Consider the following 15363-nt stretch of genomic DNA (forward strand, 5'->3'; position numbering starts at 1 on the left):
TGTTCACTGAACTTCGGAACGCGTGCATCCTCCCGCCGGTGCACTCGCGCGTGCATAACAAATATGTGGGGGAGAGTGCATCCGCGTCGGAGACGGAGCCGAGCCCCGAAAACTTTACGGTACGGCGTTAATTTAAAGCTCGTGAACCAACGCGTGGAAGAACCTGCCTGCGCTCTTGCGCGACGTTACTTAAACTTTCCTCTTATCCCAAGAGGTACTCTCGGACAACGATTTTTCTCCCTTCACACACAGACCCCGGAAAAATCTCTCGAAAACTTAGGAGCAGACGAAATACCGTTCAAGAACCTGCAATTACGTTTAGATGAGATCACTAACGTTCTCAGGTTTTCAAAGGTATAAAAGGATACCAGGTAGAAGAGCAGGAAGTCATGAAAGCGATAACATAATTATGATAAATGATATAAACGTGAACTAAAATGTTGAAAGAGGAAGATAATTAGAAATAAATGAATACGATAAAGAAAGGTATATGGAAAACTTGTAATTACGGAGGAAGGATTTGCAGGACAACGGGATGCACAATACGAGTAGAGTGAGTAGACAAACGGTGTGCGTCTATGGGAATGTATCTTCGGTGGGAATCTGCATGTAGCTGTGTGCTAATTCGGAGTTATGCCTCGTTAAACATGCGGTTTTTAAACGCTCGGCCGGCACCGTTGCGATAACAGGACGGCTCTCAGTCTCGGCGATACTTCGCATACGAGCGACTTGCAATTTCTCGCTACGATGCACCTTCAGCTATTAATCACCGTAGAGGGGATGTGCCGTAATCGACGGTGCGGATGCGCGCGGACAAGTAAATGAAACATGTGCATTTGTGAAAAAACATTGTCATTTTGTCACACATCTTTAATATTTTGTTTTCTGGAAAATCAGCTAAGAAACGTATGCGACATTCGTGATTTTTAAATGTCATCTTTTTCACGTATACTGATAGAAATCTTTGTACGCGCATAAATCAGTTTTTAAACTCATTTCCGTTATTAATATTGTTTTACGAGCTGAGAAGGGAAGTCACATATCCGGGATCAAAGTAAACAACTGGATAAAATCGATCTGACGATCGATATATGCATCTTCTCATGGTTGAAGAGTTCACGGATTAGGGAAGCTCCCTTGGATGGCTCGCCGAAGTCGACCGCGTTCCGGGACGCGGATTGTTTACGCTCAATGAAACGTGGCATGTTCAAACTAACTCAATTCTCGCCTTTTTTACGAGCCCCGAACGTGCGTCGACTACGGATAACAACACGTGGCAGCGATTTCGTGCGAGTTTACACGCCTGAACTTTTCTACCATATGTCCCTCGCTTGCACTCCTGCATGGTTGTACTCTAGTAAGTGCATTCCACTGCCGGCGGATGGTTATTTCTAGACAAACCCCTGAAAAAACCCCTTTCTCGTCTAGGCGCTGACTCATCGTCGTCCATCGGAACGCAGTATATAATAATAATAATTTATGCATAAGAGATGGTAGTGATAATTTACAAGACAAATATGATATACAAATGCAACGCAAAAGAATGCACGCAAAAAATAAGGCGTTACAATAAGGCTAGTGCCTACCAGAAATTAAAGAAAGAGAATGTAAAAGAAATAATGATGTTTATACCATAAAATAGACAGAATGGAAACAAAACAAAAAAACTGCCCAGAAGAATCTAAAGCGTCCTAAAGAAGAATGAAGGTGGATAAGGAGTGGGACATGTACAGATCGACGTGTTTATCTGAAACAAGATCCCCGCAGTTGGTGTTCTTGGTGTCCCCTTTAGGATAAATAAACGTCTCGACGTAAACGAAAATATTTTCCCCGCCAACTGCAGCTCGTTCTACTCAAGCTCGAGACGTTGCGCGACTCAGTGCAGCGGTCAAAGCCGCTTTCGTACGCGTATAAGGGCGAGACCTTGCGCGATTTCTCTCGCTTCGCGAAACTCTAAATGTTTCCACGCGATGTGGCGAAGGAACCGCTGCGCACTCGAAGGCAACTATGGTTGTCCCAATTTCCCGACCACCGCGAACAATGGTGGCGATGGAGATTTCGTAAATATCGCGTGAGTAGCGATATTTACGACGGTAGCGCGGCAAGAACTCGTGGTTCGCGGTTATATTCTCTCAAAAGTTACGCAAAAAATATCTCGAATCTCGCGTGGTCACGCATGAAAAATGACGTTTTTATTGTTATTTTTCAAATTGTATGAGAACGCAATAGGAAATTCGCGCAAAGTCAATTCTCTACGGGGTCACGGCCTCTTCTCTGGTCGGGTACATTCTAGATTCCAATCTCGACCGTGAAATTCGCTCGTTTGGCTCTCGGCTTATTGGCGAACAGCCAAATATCCCTGGTATCGTGTCTGGTCTGAACCGCCACCGACTTTTCATGCACATGCTAGTCGCTCCGCAATCGCATTCGAACGCGTTACACTGAATGATGTCTCGCGAGCGACAGACAGATAGGGTGTCCCGGAATCAAAGAAACATGAATTGGTTTCAGAGAGTGTGCAGTTTTATTACATTAAGATTCTAAAATTAAGATGGGGATGAAAATATTTTCTGTTAAATATTAAAGGATGAAATTTAAATACCTTAAATAACATTTTGTTATTTTTAACTACTTATGTGTGTCGAATTTGTTACTTTGATACAAAACAGCATTATTTTAACTCTATTGGTTTAGTTAAATTAACATTATTTTAATTAAATTAATGACATATTGAATAGGAACAGTGGCGATCTATAGGAATGATTAAAAATGACTCAAATTAACACTGTAGTTTCTGCGTGTTAAGAAAAGGAATGAGAAATATAGCATTTTCTCGACAATTCTTGATAGTGCTTTTATCGAAAAGCACTGTGACAATACGTTTCAGATTGAAATGAAAAAATTGTTAGCAATTTTAGTAAATAATGAAAATGTAAAGTTGACGCTCCGTTTACCCAGATCTCTATTTTTCATATTTAATCGAATCATATTTAATCTATTTTTGAAATGTATCAGGAATCTTAGAAGTCTTTGAGTAAGAGCCACAACTTTTATTAATTATATTTCAAAAATAAAGTGCTAACTTTACAGAAACATGTGGACGTTTTTTTTTTGTTTAGATAAGTCAACTCTAAACTTGGCAAGAAATAACGCTGTGCAATTTCTGCCTGAGATACCGTATATACGTTGTATCTGGAAAATTGTGAGAAAAGTTCATCGCATGTTACGTCACTTAAAACGATTGATCACATCCGTCGCCGTTGGCGCATTTTAAAGGAACTTCGAATAATAGTTACCAGAAATAATTCAAGAATCCGTGCACTTTAATTTGCAGCAGAATATGCATTTGTACGTCCGCATTGCCGGTTTTTTATTGATTACTTGAATGAATACACAGCATTTCAGTAGCGATTTATACTAAGTATAAGATGATTTTAATAAGAAACATCCTCCCATGTATAATCGAGGTAATTTGATACAGATTCTATTACGCAAAGATGTATTTTATATACATATACTTTTTATTTAAATTTAAATAATTATATGTATATTAAATATATATATGTAATATATATGTATAAATTGTATTATTTTATACATATATATAGGTACATAAATAATTTAAAAACTACTCCGCCAAACAAATTCAAGTTTTACATAGCATTTATTTCCTTTATGCGTACGTGGTCAAAAGATAAAACCATAAGATTGAAAAATAAAAAAGGAGCTAGAAATTTGTCGAGGAAATCCTGAAAAATCTCCGATATCGAAAAATATCCGCCAAGTGGCGCGACCCGAGAGAACTCGAGGTTGGCCACCTGCAGACTGCAGTGAAAAGGGAGTCAGCACCCTGACAACGGCAATATAGCTGGCTGCGTGCAGTAAGACGCAATGCGCAACGTTTTGCGGTGCCTCGCCCCCACCGACCGGTGTGTATTATCTGGGCATCTCCGTTCAGAATCCGTGGCAAGTATACATCTAAAAGTGCTTGTCCCTGCATATCGCGCTCCAAAGACTTTCTTTTTTTTTCTTTCCGTCACTCTCCAGTTGTCGCGCTGAGAAATCTCTTGCAAAAGTTATGCAAAATTATTATTCAAAGTAATATTGTAATTATAATTATGAGAGATAAGAATAAACATTGTAAATATAAGAACATAAAATATTTATATTTATACTTATAATTATGTATAATAAATAGATATATATATTTTTATTTTTTACATATTTTTATTATATCTTTTTTCACGTTTCCTGATATTTAGTTAGCAGTTGGTTATATTTTTTATTCTCGAACGTTCAAATTATTTCTAATATGCGCTTGCACTTTTCCGCTAACCAAAACGTGCCGGGTTCGCGTTTTTTCGATTTCTCTCGCAAGACTACCGTTTATCACGTCCTTCGCATCGTTAGCATACAACGAACCAAATTGTAGCGGCACGACCGCTTAAAGATGAATGGATCCCGACGGTGGTTTCTGGGTCGCGTATGCGAAATAGAAATTCCTTTATTTTGCTGGACGACACCAAAGCCTTTCGTTCGCGACCCGCGTCCATGCCCCTCTGTAAACGTGCCACCCCGTTTTACCCTTAGTGACAGCTGTGTCGCTTAAAATAGGGGTTTCTTCAGCGGCCGGGCCTCGGCTTGCACGTATTGTACCTGTGTTGCGTGTATATGTATGTGTTCATGTGCACGGCGAATCATGCGATGATTGCCATCACAGTTATGTTCAGTAACCCGTTCTACACAATTTCTATAGGAGCACGCGTTTCATTTCCGATGCTCTAGATTTGCTTACGTCAGATATTCATGAAATATTTAACATGGAAATATAACCCTGCCTGACTAAAAGGTATTTCGCGAATTTCATAACTTCAAGAGGCTAATGTCTTTTTTTTTATTATTGCGCATCCTGTTTGAATATAGAGCGTCATTTTAAAGTATGATTAAAATTATCTTATAATCTTTACTTAATTTTTTATCTAGTAATATTTCAGGAGTTGATCAATATATGAAAATGAGCCAACTAAAAGTCTCTAAATTACCGCAAGAATATATTCACTTTAGTTATTACTCATAAGTGAAGAATTAATTATAATTAATACAAGTATAAATTCTGGAAACATAGGTATATTCCAGGCGGTTTTTCGCAAAGGTAGAAATAGGGAACAAGTTAAAACCGTCCAAAGTCTATTTAAAATAAATAAAGGTCTTAATACGCGTTGCGAATGCATTTTTATCTCTGCATCGAAATCGACATTTATTTTTCTTCTCGCAGATGCAGTTATGATTGGAATTTCATCGAATACTTAGCGAAAACCCAACTCATGAATCTCATGAATCTTTGGAAATCGATTACACGTCATTTTCCGCCAAGATGCCTCCGTTTTAACCCTTAAGGCTCCTGGTCCCTGAGCCGAGAACTCCGAAGCGACGGTGGCGACGTACCGTCGCGGTAGAAATAAGAACTCTCCTCTCACTCTCTCCAATGGAGAATTCTGTCCTTTGTGACATGTTGACAACCTATTTTGTTGTGCGTGCTATTTCTTTATTATTCGCTCTGTGCTTGTGCTCTAACGTTTAACGTATTCGTGAAAGTCGTAAAATTGGCCGAAAAGTAAGATTTGCACGCGGAAGGAACGTTTTCACCTCCTTTCGATAGTCGTTAAACGGCTGTTTTTCCCGTATGTTTAGGCTTCGTTTTATGGCTGTTTGTTTATTGTCGAGGGAAAAGGGTAGTTTTCGGCCAATTTCGGAAGTGTTCTGAAACAATCTATAGTGATGTTTTATTGAAATGTCTTTTTATTTGAAAATGGCACGCACAACAAAATTGGGTGTTTTCCTCGCCTCGATAGTAAGAATCCAATATGGCCGCGGTGACTACCCAGGAGCCTTAAATGCCACACCTCTCAAGAATCTCGTAAATGACACATGGGGTCTAAAAGACCCCAGCATGAAAAATGTCTCCTTACTTATTGATTTTTTGATATTTAGTTATGAAAATTATTTTCAATGTTGTTCAAGGCTTAGAAAAGAGAATAAAATGCTATTCTATGCTATATTGTTAAAATTTCAATTTCAACATAGTATAAAAAATTAAGATCGCCAACAGTTAAAATATTGGCTCCAAAATCAAAAAAATAATAAATAATAAATAAATAAATATGAGCTCCATTTTTGGCGGGAACATTTGAAAATATATCATTCTAAAGGGTCTGGGGTCCGCTGGACCCCGGGTGGCATTTAAGGGTTAAAACTGTTCTCTCGTTAAAATTCCATGAAAGCCTACTTCTAATTAACTTGCGATTTGCATCCTCGATATGATGTTCGAACTTTCCATTTGGCCGCAAGACTATCTAGAGGATCTAGAACGAGCGGTTTTTAAAAGCGTTAAGTAACACGTACTCTCTTCCTTCGCTCGAGAGAATCTGAATCGATTACATCCTGGCTGAAGTAAATCGTCGGTTTTATTGAACGAGTGAATACAGAAAGTGAACGTAAAATGCTATTAAATGCTATTCATTTCGAAATTCGCTGTTTCCTCCACTTGTTGTAAAGAGATTATAGTTTTTACCTGCAAAATATAATCTCTATATCATATATTTATTATTATATAATAGTATTACATATATAAATGAACAATTTAATTTATTTACATCAAAATTATTAATTCTTATTATAAAATCAGTTTACACATATAATCAAATATTAAATATTACTGTTACAAAGAACTTTTAACGTAGATAAAAATTTGTTAGCTATATCAAAACATCAGTCTGCAGTGCGGTAAATCGTTCGGACGCGTGCTAAGAATTTAAAATCCACAGCACAGCTTAGATTGCAAGTACTTATTGAGCGGCGCAGCACGTGCTGCAACAACTGCACCTGTTAATACTCGAGGAGCTTACCTCTGCAATAATTAGCCCGCAAACGAGAGTCTCGTTTGGAGTGTACTGTTCCTCGCATTAAAACCTCCACCTATATCTTATTCCCGCCGCATTTAGCGATACCTTAACAAAAAGAACGTTGCATAATTTATTTTATCCCCCGTGCGCACATTCTAGGAATTCTTCGTGTTCTAGCTTTAAAGTGCCTGTTCTTTTGCTCGGCGGAGAGCGAGCTTGCAACGAGCTTGAAATAAATAACGGCAGTTAAATAGGGGCGCATAAAATGTAGGGTTTAGCCGGTTTATTCTTAGGTGTTCAACGTGTCTCCTTACACACGCGTTTTTACGAATTGCGCATTCTCGCGGAGCGCCCGATTAGCGTCACGGTGTCACCTCATCACGCTTTCGCAAGTTGCGCGATAAGGAGATAAGATCCGGAAACTGGATCCTTCAGCTGAATCCTCGTTAAGCGAGGCACCTGAAACGCTAACGACGTTAAATAAAATATAAACCTCGTTTCCCTTACAAGTTAGCCTTCGCGGAGATAAACCGTTGTATCGTACAAAAAATTTAATTTGTTCGCGTCCAAGAGACTCTTAACGATTCCAGTGCTCCGTTATGTTGACGAGATGAGGAATGCGAGGGATACAAAGGAGCACAGAGCATACTTTGGTTAATTCGAGGTGGAATTTTTCTTCGCAAAAATGACAGATGAAACGACACAGGCATATTAAGTTACTTCGAGATAAAGACCTATCCGTGTTTTTAGAAAATCCTAAACCAGGGTAAGCACGCGCGTTTACCGTGACCGTCCGATCTTTAGCATTACATACACCTAAGTTTTTTTATAATTTGTAATTAAGGCTCGCGTGAACATTCTCTTAAAGTAAAGTCTAAAATTAATCTATTGAATCCTAGGAAACTTCGCGTTTTTCCGTTTTAAATCCTTGTAACTCGAGTTAATCAAAATTTTTAAAATTGGCATTTAGGGATAAAAAGAGTTGCTCTTTCCGAAAAACTCGGCGATAGGATGGGATATCTTAAAAAAATATATAAAGGTTGAAAGTAGAAGTAAAAATATGTGATTTCTGCGGAAAAAAATAATGTATATGTACACAACATTAATCTAATTGGAAATAATCTTGTTGATTCAATACGTCAGGCTCTTGTTTTAATAAAATAAGTATTTGTTTCACTAATACTGTTATTGAATTAACAAGATTATTTCCAATTAGACTAATGCTGTTAATACATCATTTTTTTGTGTGTGCTTTTTTACTGACATATATTCAATTAATAAATGATTTTTGAGTCTATCTTTTTGAATAGAATAAATCGATATAATTCTTATTTAAGTGACCTATAACAAAAATTCTACTCAAAAAGGTAGATTTTTTTTATCTCTACTTTCACCTTTATATCTTTTTTCTTAAATATCCCACCTCATCGTCGACTAAATTTTTAGAAAGAGCTACTCTCTTTATCCCTAAATATCAATTGCGGTCCAAAAACTTTGATTAGGACTTGAGTTAAAAATTGTGTTTTTTTTTTGTCCTACGGTTATTAATGAAAAAAGTGTTACCGTGGAATCGACAACTTCCAAGCGTAGGACTGGGAAAACGTACCACCAAATTTGTAGGACTATGTGGCCATTTCATTATACAAATATTTACTAAGCTGCATACAAAAAATCAGTTGGTTATTAATAATTTTTATGATCTCGTTATTTGGACATATTCGGAGCGGAGGACGCTCCAGTCAAACCATCCATTTTGTAGGACAATTGTTTTTCCGAGTTTATTATCCAATTATCTTAACATTTCAATAAAAAACTTACTGTTAGTCAGACAATTTCGACACCCCACCAAATTGACATGTTTTACACCTGTGCACTTCATTAGCTACCTCTATCGAGAATTTTCACAGGGAAGAACTTGGGCGTCTTGTCGAACCGAACCTACTCACGAAGATTTAGCCTGTTATTAATCACTGAAAAAAACAGGCGGTGGCTGCTGGACTATAAGTACCTTTCGTCGACGGTGCTTATCGGGCCGAATCGATATTTATGGCGGCCCAGGTGCGACGCGATCACACGATGTTCGTTCTTAGAATCCGCCTACGATACGGCGTGACTGATTGTACCGCGTGTGTGTGATTAGAACGCGGACCCGTGCATCACGCGGTGCATCAGGTCGGAATGAATTGCCGGTTGAAAGGTACAACGATGCGCGCGGCAAACTCGTCGCCCGCGATCGTCATCAGCCTGTGAATTGTTATCGTTTATACATCCGTAGGAACTTTCTCTAAAGTTCTAAAGAATGTTCCACATAAATCATAAATTCGCGGTTCAAATCAGCAGAAGTCGCAAATACATGCAAGTTCGTGCAAACTATAAATATTATATGTAAAATATTATTCGAGTTTATCTTGTAGACAGATACCTTATTGCTTTAACCCGGGAATGGGCGCCTAATTTTTTTTGCATGGTCACCTGAAGTAATTTTTACACCCTAATTTAAAGTCATTGTTATTAATTACACATTGCACATTTTTGATTGTTCTATAATTTATTAGTATTTAAGGACAATATGTATATAGATTGACATCAACATTTTCTGAAAAAAGTAAGAAGAAAAAAATATTTAAAAAACGAAAGAAGCGACACATTAAGCAATTTAGTATGATACTGATAGTATTTCTAAAAACTGGAGATCTTAATTAATAAAACGCTTACGTATTGCTTTGTAATAGGATTCCATATTTAAAGATTCGTAAAAAGAATAGTTATTAGAAAAAAGAACATTATTACATAATATCAATTTGATAGCAATTTAAAATAAGGCTATTCGCTATTATATGAAATCATTCATATTGTATTTGCTCCAGAATTATTAAAAATAATTTATTTTTATGATATTTGTTTATTAGATTATATAAAAATATAAGTTACATAAATTACTTTTAAATGAAAATAAATATTTATAAAAACTTGATTCTCCCTAAAATCTTTTATGTATTAATCGGATTGAAGTATAATAAATATATACAAAAATATCATATTAACAAAACATGTTTTGGATTAGATAAATTTATAACCATTTATTTTATTACTTGTTATTTTTTTATAGGTATTTACACATATTATGTTTTCATTGAATTTATTTTTAATTTTTTCTATTTTCTATTAATTGTTATCTATAATTATACATTATTATTTATTTATTATAAACATATTATATATACTTGTAACTCATATTATTATTTCGAACTTATAATATAAACTCTTATCATATTTTATTAACTTTTGTATAACGTAAACGGTCACCTGGAATGATGTCTACACCCCAACAAGATTCAATAGGTCTATAGTCTATACTATGAATGTACAGGTCCTAAATTTTTTCTATTATGCGGGTTGGGTCTCGGAACCTTTGAATGAAACGTAGGTATGGATTCTCGATCCATAAAAAATATTACTGTGACGTAAGCTTTATTTTTTCGACACTGGGATACAAAAATCACCTTAGGTCCCCATTTCTGGGTTAAAGATGATCATATAAATCTTTTCGGAGATTTTCTTTAAACTGTTCTGTTTAGAGAACTAGTTTTAGGTCATGAAAGTCAGGAAGCGTCCGAAGCGTACTTTGTTCAAAGCTACTAATATCTATAGAAAGGCACACATTGAGGCATCCTACTTTAAAGATAATTATATAAGTAAATGTCTGTGTGGAGATCTTTTAAGCTGCTCCGGTTAAAAACTATAATAAAGAGTTTTGCATCTTGAAAATCGGCTGGTGTACCTTCCTGAAAGCCCTCTCTTGACTTGAATCGTTACCTCGCTCCTTTTTGTTCACGACCAAACCGTAGTTCTACGGGGGACGACGAGAGGTTGCGACACACCGGTGCGGTGTACCCGCGTGTCAAGATCACCAGAGCGTGGAACGTCCGGTGGATACGGGCGGGTGCACGTGTCGGCTTTACGTGCGTTGCATGTGACTCGGCACCTCGGCATCCGCGGCCGTTCGTTCGCATTCTTTCCTCTCGTTCGTCAGCTTTTTTGGAGCACCGTAATAAATTATTACGTCTCTCGTACACGCTCGCAGTGACTCAGGCTGTCGGTCAGCCGTATGGAAATCACGTGTAATCACACGAGATTAAGATCGAATCTGCCATACGAACTTCAAAAATTAAATTCCGCAATTAAATCGTACCGCCGCCTCTTCTTACGCCGCAATTAAATATTTTAATTTATTAGTTACCTTGTGACGTTAAATCTCCCTTCTTATTCCCCTCCTTTCGTTTCGCTGCTACCGTTTTATCGAGTCTTATTTTTCATAAACTTAATCAATATTGTACTTATTGTACATTCTTATGTTACCCAGACAGCACGCATGTCCAAAATCGGGACATAAGACGTCTTAAAGACATCTTTAAGACATTTTTAAGACGTCTTAGGATATGATAGGTAGACTCTACCTAATTTACATCTGTCCTACGATCTATTTTTTTTTGTTCTATTCACTTTTTATTTTATGATCTATTCTTTTTGCGCTCTGATTATTTTGTTTCTGTAGGTATTAGGTAGACATCATGACAATGACTTTGCAGGCGCCTTTTGCATGTACATGATTCATTTATTATATTCACTATAATTTTATCCAAACTATATTTATAAACCAATCTTATAATACTTGTGAATTGCAAGACTAATCTGTAATCTGTGGCGCCATAAGGCTTCCATCAGTCTCTGCGAGATCGATCTGAAGAAGAAAACGTTTCTCTGTTCGCAGAACCACTTCAGGAGCCGCGCTTCACCAATCAACCGTCCAGCAGTGGCAATATACTTAGCGAGAATCGCACCAAGTTTCTGCAATGCCAAGCGAGAGGTAGGAATCACAACCGTAACATATGGGCTTTCTCTGAAAATTTCCTGGTGTAGGAACAACAAAGAGAGATAGAGAAAGAGTTCTTGAAAATTTACTCCGGTAATAAATTTTAGTAAAAACTCTTGAATCTTGGAAAGTGTTGCGCATCTCTGTTTACACTTGTAAAAATTTTGAATGTATCTTTCTGAACAGAATAAGATTAGATTTTCTTTTTTAATAGATTGTTGCTCTAATTCAATACTAAGATAGCTTTAAGTAGCAAGATCTTTAGAGATACTGTAAATTTAGTTTTGTTTCTTTTCAAATGTGCTATAAAAATAAAAACCCAGTTGTTATTACCATTTTGTTTATATCTATTTCATCCAATTGCCAATAGTTCGAGCTATTCTAGCATCAATTTGTACGAATTGTCAAAATTTCTCGGGGTTTTAGTGCCTAAGTATACAACCAATATATTACTTTGAATAAAAAAAATAAACAAATTATAAAAGGGCGAAAGAGAAAGGTAAGGACCGCAGCAGCAGCGAGGATAAGGTTCGCCGCATGGCGTTTCATTGTCCTGCAGAAATATCGGGTGACGTACAGGCGGATGAGACGGTGGCCAGATGAAGCCTTATCAATGTCCAACGTCATGTAATTCAATCGTATGACCCTGTACTAATGGTATTAGATAGCTCGCGAGCTGTAGCATCGTCCGTGACTTTGCATTCAATCATTCACGAGTTTCTTCACGTTAAATCATTCTTCGACTGAAGATCGTACAAATAATCGTTTTTACGCAGTTCAAAGGAAGTATACTTGTCAATGAGAGAGGTGGCCTGTGCATTTTTTAATTATCTTTACACAATTTTTAAACCTTTTATTCTTTAACTATCTTTTAAACTAAACAGTTGAGAAAAATTACTTAGGTATAGTACAACTTTGTGTCATCTTCACAGGCAATCCTCAACCAAAGTACAAATGGTTCAAAGACGGAATGCCCCTCAACGTCGAGCTCACTTCGGGGCCTTACTACCGTATTCAGAGGACAGGGCGTGAGGACGCCGGGGTGTATCATTGCGTCGCAACGAACGACGTGGGGTCCATATTCAGCGATCGTCTCGTCTTCGCCGTAGCTTGTGAGTATCATCTCAACAAAGATATCTATCCACGTTGCGGATTACGGATCGACGACAGATCGACGTTTCGATTCGCTTCAGATATGGGAACATTCGACGATCTCACGGAGAAAGTGGTGACCGTCGAGTCTGGTAGCGCCGCGATTCTGGAACTACCTCCGATCGAAAGCCATCCCACCCCTGACGTAACATGGTTCTCCTCGGACGGGACTCCTTTGTACGGCATAAAGTACGCCACGACCCATCACACGTTAATTATACTAAACGCTTCGGAAAACGATGAAGGCTCCTACAGGTTTGTATAATTCATGCAATCAGTGCGCAGCAGTAGCTTATCCCACTTAATACTTTAACTACAGCGCACAAAGTCGCTGTCTTAAAATTCCTGACAAACGAAATTTACACTTATACCTTTCTGATGATACAGAGCGAAGGCTATTAACACTCAATTGGGCAAGGAGGAGATCAGTCCGTTTTTCAAACTGAAAGTTACCGGTGATCCGAACGCGGAGGTAGCTCCTACCATAATCGTCAAGCCGCAGGACACGCAGATAATCAAGGATCAAGATGTCACGCATTTAAATTGCATCGCAAACGCCAGGTATTCACGAATTTTTGTTTACCATTCGCTGCATATGATGATTTTTCTTCTCAATGCACAAACCATGTCGTCAATGTTTTTTTTCAACTCGAGAAGATTTGGAATTGTAGCTTTAATATCGAGGCTTTAATATCGTTTCAGATCGCTTCACGAGCTAAGGACTTTGTGGATGAAAGACGGCATTCCGATCGAAAACTCTAGGATATCGTATAGCTTTAACGATTCGTGGAACAGAACACTCGCATTGATTTCAGCCAACATAACTTACACAGGAATTTACTCCTGCCACGTGGACTTGCGGAGTGGTGGTTATCCGACTGTAAATGCTAGCGCTAAAATTGTTGTATATGGTAAGCGTGATCGACAATAAACATGTAGATGATAAATATGTGAATAATTCAGTAAAATACCGATAAGAAAATAGTCTTGTGACTATGTTTTAAAAAGTAAGAATACAACACTGAAAATAAAAATAGGCTTGAGTCTTTCCTAAATTTGTCGTTATGCTTTTCTAGAAAAACCGACATTTATAACAGAATTGAAAAGGGAAACTCTAAGCGATTACGGGTCCACGGTAACGTTACCATGCGACGCTAATGGCGTGCCGCCTCCTACAATCAGTTGGTTCCGTAATGCCGAGCCTATCAATCATTTACTGGGAACTAGGTACGCCTCGGCAAATATTTGCCTTTGTGATCATTAGAATCCGAGGGAAGGATAGAGAGAGAGAGAGAAGCTTTTTAATTATTTCTATTTTAATTATCAGTTTCGTTGGAATTTTTTCCTGTAAATCTAAACCTATATTTGTTCCACATGGAAGTGATAAGTGAGAAATAAATTTTTTATTCTAGATATTTTTATTACAAATTAAAAAATATATATATGTGTAATATTAAAGGAATTATCATTGAAGAAAAGATAATTTGAAGTAAGAAAGATTAAATTTGGAAAATATTTTATAATCTTAAATATTTAAATTCGTTTCCGCCTATAAGAAGAAATCAGAACTCGAAAATTATTTAAGCATTTTACTATTGTTTTACTCGCGTTCTTACAGATACATGATGGAAGAAGACGGCTCACTGACGATTAAGAAATTAACTATGGATGACTCGGGGATGTTTCAGTGCCTCGCGTCTAACGAAGCCGGCGAATCGTCCAGTTATACCTGGCTGAAAGCGAAAAGTAAGTAATTTTTTATAGTTTCCATAATGTATCGCGAAATTTTAAAAATAGTGAAATTATCAGTCCGTATCCAGAGTGTTCGCAAAACACGCGACTAAAATACCAATACAATCTTTTTTATTTTATATAAGTCGAGATTTTTATAAGTAAAACAGAGGAGATAATGAAAAATTATTATAAATAACGCAAGTGTACAATTTAGTTTCGAATACCAGGTGAGCTTAAAATTTATATGTTGTTTATTTGTTGTCTTTTTTTGGCCAGCGTATATTATAAATTATAACATAGATAATTTCTTATATTAATAGCAAGATTGTTAAGCCATATACAAGTATGTTAGATATTGTTTAAAGGAAGATACCTTTGAGTCGCGTTTTTCGCGGACATTTCGCGTAATAATGTCGCAAGCAGAGTTAATATAAATGACGTGTTTTTTGTGTGCGGCACAGAAAAAGGATTAGGAAGCAGATTGAGAAACAGAGTTGCCCGCTGGGCGGCTGGCTACAATGTAGTCAGAATTCGCCAGTCTGATCGCCGTTTTATGTTCTCTCAATATCCAAACAGTAAGAATATTGCAGCGAGATTTCCACACTTCTTTTCCATTATCATTTTCGGCACATGCTTAAAGACTGCGTATAAATTTCACTTCACGATTTTTTGCTTCTCCTAGTGACAAATTTGCGTGTAGCT

The 15363-nt window shown here is 37.2% G+C and overlaps 1 protein-coding gene across 3 annotated transcripts in view; it reads left to right on the forward strand.

The window, feature by feature from the left end:
* Window positions 1-15363, forward strand: part of Sdk (sidekick cell adhesion molecule) — a 39818-nt gene that overhangs the window by 10119 nt on the left and 14336 nt on the right. For 2 of the 3 annotated variants that reach the window (XM_071718202.1, XM_071718204.1), the window contains exons 2-9: window positions 11674-11769; window positions 12708-12887; window positions 12969-13182; window positions 13315-13488; window positions 13630-13838; window positions 14004-14154; window positions 14546-14673; window positions 15123-15236. In XM_071718202.1, coding sequence (XP_071574303.1) covers window positions 11674-11769; window positions 12708-12887; window positions 12969-13182; window positions 13315-13488; window positions 13630-13838; window positions 14004-14154; window positions 14546-14673; window positions 15123-15236 — 1266 coding nt within the window. The remainder of the gene's footprint in view (window positions 1-11673; window positions 11770-12707; window positions 12888-12968; window positions 13183-13314; window positions 13489-13629; window positions 13839-14003; window positions 14155-14545; window positions 14674-15122; window positions 15237-15363) is intronic. The other variant, XM_071718203.1, reaches the window with a different exon arrangement.

Source organism: Temnothorax nylanderi, unplaced genomic scaffold (assembly GCF_030848795.1).
Source record: "Temnothorax nylanderi isolate EJ_2023f unplaced genomic scaffold, tnyl_v1.0 TNYL_tig0239_pilon, whole genome shotgun sequence".
Taxonomy (NCBI): Eukaryota; Metazoa; Arthropoda; class Insecta; order Hymenoptera; family Formicidae; genus Temnothorax; species Temnothorax nylanderi.